The sequence below is a fragment of the Coregonus lavaretus genome (genome assembly GCF_964263955.1).
Source record: "Coregonus lavaretus genome assembly, chromosome: 5".
Classification (NCBI taxonomy): domain Eukaryota; kingdom Metazoa; phylum Chordata; class Actinopteri; order Salmoniformes; family Salmonidae; genus Coregonus; species Coregonus lavaretus.
Window position 1 is genome coordinate 955493 of NC_139992.1, and position 5377 is coordinate 960869.

The window sequence follows — 5377 nt, forward strand, 5'->3', positions numbered from 1 at the left end:
ATATGGACATCCACCAGTCGATATGGACACCCACTTGTCGATATGGACACCCACCTGTAGATATGGACACCCACCAGTCGATATGGACACCCACCAGTCGATATGGACACCCACCTGTAGATATGGACACCCACCAGTCGATATGGACACCCACCAGTCGATATGGACACCCACCAGTCGATATTTCAACCTTCTTACCCCGGTCGTGGATAAGTTTGCCGACATATGACTTCAAATGAATCCTTTCAATTTAATAAGTAGAATGAGGGGTTTTTGATAAATGCTCTTGTCATGTGGGTGACAAATCTTTTCAAACCTCATGAGCTAGCCTACTTCAAATAGAAATACCTATTTTATAATTCCATGATTGTAAGGCGATAACATTTTGCCAAAATAGACTCCATTATTCATTTGAACATGATGCGTGAAAAATGCTTATATCGGTACCATGACTTGAATGAGATTTGTGCCATAAATGCCACAAAGTCATTGTAACAATATTAGCATTTTTCCCGCATCATGTTCAAATAATCTATAAGTGACTTTGTTGAGCTTCACAATCAATTTGAGATACTTTTGGATTATTTGTACATGATGCGCGAAAAATGCTAATAACGGTACCAGGACTTGAATCGGATTTGTGTCACAAATGCTAGAACATTAGCATTTGGAAACGGTGCCAGGGAAATAAAACCGAAGCATGGATTGCTGTCATACCTTGTCCATTGACTGCTTAGAGGGTAAGGATTTGAGTGAACTACCCCTTTAAATCATGGCATAAATTATTCTTCAAAATATAAACTATTCTTATAAGCTACACATTGACCACAAAAGCAAGACATTTAAAAATAAAATAATTTTAATCAGTGAAACTGTACAGGTAGGCTACAAATGGTACCGTTTACTGCATAAAAAAAAACAAGTAAAAAATTGCATGATTATTTTCCTAAATACATATAATCTTTGAAAAAAAAGTATTTACAAGATATGTATACTGCAGTAGCATAATTCCACAGCTACACACATGCATTTTCTATCATATTTCCAAATGCAATGTCTGTCAGTCTTTCTGTTCCACAAAAAAATATGCATGATTGTCACTGGTTGGCTGTGAATGTCAAAACAAATTACCACGAAAACAAAAAATCGTAAGGCAAACATGTTCTTTCTTCAATTATAACTTGCCAGTAGCGTTATATGGTATAGGTCTATAGTGTGAATAAGGTAATTAATTGTATACAATTGTACGGATCACCTCTGTAACGTAAAACACTTCTTATAAAGACCTAGTGGCTCTACATTATTCATCATTTGACCTACATGCGATACAATGATACATTTGACGTCAGCATTATTTTGCATTCTTTAGGAGCGATCCGTTTCTCCATACTCTCCTTCAAATGATCGTTGCACAATAAAGTGTCCCATACGTATTTTTGCTTTTTTCGCAACAACCCTTGAATCTGGGAAGCCAATGGCTTATTATAGGCTCGTGAAAGGATTCTTATAGTCCACTTTAGAATGTCCGGTTCGGAGGCAGGCAGGCTGCACGAGCCACGGACCCCATATGAATTCATCATAGGAGGATCGCTCTCTGCTCCGCGGGACAACCGCACAGTCTTATTCCATTAGTCATGTTCTAATCCCAAATGGCACCCTACCCCCTTAATAGTACACTACTTTATGGGACCCTGGCCAAAAGTAGCGCACTAAATACAGCGTAGGGTGCCAGTTGGGACGTATACCATTATATATATTCCCCCTGTCATTGACGTTCATACTGTCGTTTCTCCCTGGTTGCTGTTACTCAGTCTCTTATAGAAGCTGCGCCACGACTGCAGTGTTTTCCCTGACCATATCCAAAACCCGGAGGTGATGCCGACGATCAAAGTCATCAAATACTTGATCATAAAGACAGTAAAGTCCGGGGTCATGAGCGCAAAATTGTTTGGAGGACAAGGCACCGCGAACCTCTTACAGATCTGCGCGTGCCAAGTTTTCTCCCACTGCTCACGGAACGCCTGCTCGTAGAAGTAGCAGGCTATGACGATAGTGGCTGGAACGGTGTAGAGAACACTGAACACTCCGATCCGAACCATGAGCTTCTCCAGCTTCTCCGTCTTGGTTCCGTCGTGTTTCATGATAGTTCTGATTCGGAACAGAGACACAAATCCCGCAAGGAGGAACGACGTCCCTGTGAACAAGTAGACAAAAAGAGGTGCCAGAACGAAACCACGCAACGAATCCACACTGTTGATGCCCACATAGCACACCCCTGTGAGTAGGTCTCCATCCACCTGTCCCATGGCCAGGATGGTGATAGTTTTAACAGCGGGTAAAGCCCAGGCAGCGAGGTGGAAATACTGAGAGTTGGCCTCGATGGCTTCATGCCCCCACTTCATACCGGCAGAGAGGAACCATGTGAGGGACAGAATCACCCACCATATAGAGCTGGCCATGCCGAAGAAATACAGGACCATAAAGAGAATAGTACAGCCCTCCTTCTTAGTTCCCTGCGCGACAGTCTTATAACCAGCATCCTCGAATTTATCAATACACACCACTTTGTCCTCTAAGATGAACCCGGCCACGTAGGCAGTAGCCACCATGAAGTAACAGCCGGAGAGGAAGATGATCGGCCTCTCCGGGTAGCGGAACCGTCTCATGTCCACTAGATAGGTCAGCACCGTGAACAGGGTGCTCGCACAGCACAGAATGGACCAGATCCCGACCCAGAGCCGGCCAAACTTCACCTCCTCCTCCCGAAAATACATCAACCCGTTGGGCTTGGTGGGCTCGCAAGGCGCGCCGCAGTCCTTTACCCCCACAAAGTAGTAGTTCAGATAGTTGGGCACCTGCAGTTGCAGCGGGCAGGAGAACTCCTGGTGCTGGCTTGGTCGTCCCATATAGGGGGGTAAAGTCATGAGCTCAGGAACGTACGGTGTTGGGTAAGAGGTGGGGCTACCGGTGTCCGAGGTGTTTTGACCCACACAGATCTCTCCCGCTCCGTGGACGGGGAAGTTCTCACAGCGGAGCCTCTCCGGCCACTGGAAACCGAACTTATTCATCAGGGCCTCGCAGCCGTGTCTCGCCCGCTCACACAGGGACCTGCACGGCGGGATAGCCTGCTCGAGGACCGTACAGACCGGCGCGTACATGGAACACAGGAAGAACTTCAGGTCCATGGAACACTGGACCTTGACGAGCGGGTAGAACTGATGGACCTCCAGCCCGGCGTCTTCCTGGTTCGTGTGGCCGAGGAGGTTCGGCATGATGGTCTGGTTATAGGCGATGTCCGTACAGAGGGGTATGGAGATGGGCTGGCAGAAGCCGTGTTCGGGTATAGAGATGCCCTTCTCCCCGTGGTACTGGCCTGAACACAACCGGAAAAGCGCACACAAGATCACCAGCGCACAATGCGCCATACCTGCCCAATGAGCCGATTCCGCCATAGTTAAAATAAAACAAGTTCAATAAACTCCCAAATGCAAAAATAGTTCCTCAAAAACTCGAGTTTCATATATACACGATCTCTTACATTGAAAAAGGTTGTTTATTTTTTCAATCTCGACTCTAAACTGCTTGTATAAGTCCACAAAACCGTGCGCGTGGTCTCCGTATTCTCATGACTTCACAATGGTCTCAGCTCTTTGTAAATAGCTGCAAAGAAAATCCGTTAGAAAGAGGCACTCCTTTGCGTTTCCTTCTCGGTATCAGCAGTTTAAAAAAGTAATTCACTGTCTCCTTGGTTAAAATGAAGGGTCCACAGCGCGCATCTCCTCGCTTGTGTTGGAAATCGTTGCGCATGCAGATGTATCAAATATTGTCAAAAAGTTGCAATCTTCTTATCTTGCGCACTGTCCACGGCGCTGCCTTGCTGGATACTGAGAAGTTGTAGCTGTGGCACACACAGAAGAGCACACGATGATGTGACGTCGGTTTTCCAGTTAACCCTCATTCACAAGCCACACTGTAAGGGCGGGGCGCCTGAAAACCATGGGCTCTTCCGACTAATCACAGGGTTTGTTTTCCTTTGCGTCTCGATCCTGATTGGATTGAGGGAATTATGGCAAAGTGGGTGTTGACTTTTTTTCTCCTTCTTCTTTCCTGAAGTATTTTTGGTGCGTAATCTCAAATCAAAATCTACTTTTATTTGTCACATGCTTCATAGACAACAGGTGTAGACTTAACAGTGAAATGCTGCTTATGTATGGGTCCAAATAGAAATAGTGGCACAGTGCATAACGAATAAAAATGAAGAGTAAAAATAACATGGCTATAGGTAGGTAGTATAAAACAACATGGCTATATACCAGGTAGAGGTAGCTATGTACTGTACATATACAGTGCCATCGGAAAGTATTCAGACCCCTTGACTTTTCCCACATTTTGTTGCATTACAGCCTTATTCTAAAATTGATTTAATTGTTTTTTCCCCTCAACAATCTACACACAATACCCCATAATGACAAAGCAAAAACAGTTTTTTAGACATTTTTGCAAATGTATTAAAAATAAAAAACGGAAACATCACATTTACATAAGTATTCAGACCTTTTACTCAGTACTTTGTTGAAGCACCTTTGGCAGCGATCACAGCCTCGAGTCTTCTTGGGTATGATGCTACAAGCTTAGCACACCCGTATTTGGGGAGTTTCTCCCATTCTTCTCTGAAGATCCTCTCAAGCTCTGTCAGGTTGGATGGGGAGCGTCGCTGCACAGCTATTTTCAGGTCTCTCCAGAGATGTTAGATCGGGTTCAAGTCCAGGCTCTGGCTGGGCCACTCAAGGACATTCAGAGACCTGTCCCGAAGCCACTCCTGTGTTGTCTTGGATGTGTGCTTAGGGTTGTTGTCCTGTTGGAAGGTGAACCTTCACCCCCAGTCTGAGGTCCTGTACTTTGCTCCGTTCATCTTTCCCTCGATCCTGACTAGTCACCCAGTCCCTGCCACTGAAAAACATCCCCACAGCATGATGCTGTCAACACCATGCTTCACTGTAGGGATGGTGCCAGGTTTCCTCCAGACGTGACGCTTGGCATTCAGGCCAAAGAGTTCAATCTCGGTTTCATCAGACCAGAGAATCTTGTTTCTCATGGTCTGAGAGTCCTTTAGGTGCCTTTTGGCAAACTCCAAGCGGGCTATCATGTGCCTTTTAGTGAGGAGTGGCTTCCGTCTGGCCACTCTACCATAAAGTCCTGAATGGTGGAGTGCTGCAGAGATGGTTGTCCTTCTGGAAGGTTCTCCCATCCCCACAGAGGAACTCTGGAGCTCTGTCAAAGTGACCATTGGGTTCTTGGTCACCTCCCTGACCAAGGCCCTTCTCCCCCGATTGCTCAGTTTGGCCGGGCGGCCAGCTCTAGGAAGAGTCTTGGTGGT

The 5377-nt window shown here is 45.7% G+C and overlaps 1 protein-coding gene across 1 annotated transcript; it reads right to left on the minus strand.

Annotated features, from left to right (window-relative positions):
- Positions 1 to 850: 850 nt before the first annotated feature.
- LOC311129356 (frizzled-7-A-like) lies at positions 851 to 3486 on the minus strand. The gene has a single exon (XM_084161621.1). It carries the CDS (start codon positions 3450 to 3452, stop codon positions 1776 to 1778), a length of 1677 nt encoding a protein of 558 aa, XP_084017747.1. The 5' UTR covers positions 3453 to 3486; the 3' UTR covers positions 851 to 1775.
- Positions 3487 to 5377: the final 1891 nt, after the last annotated feature.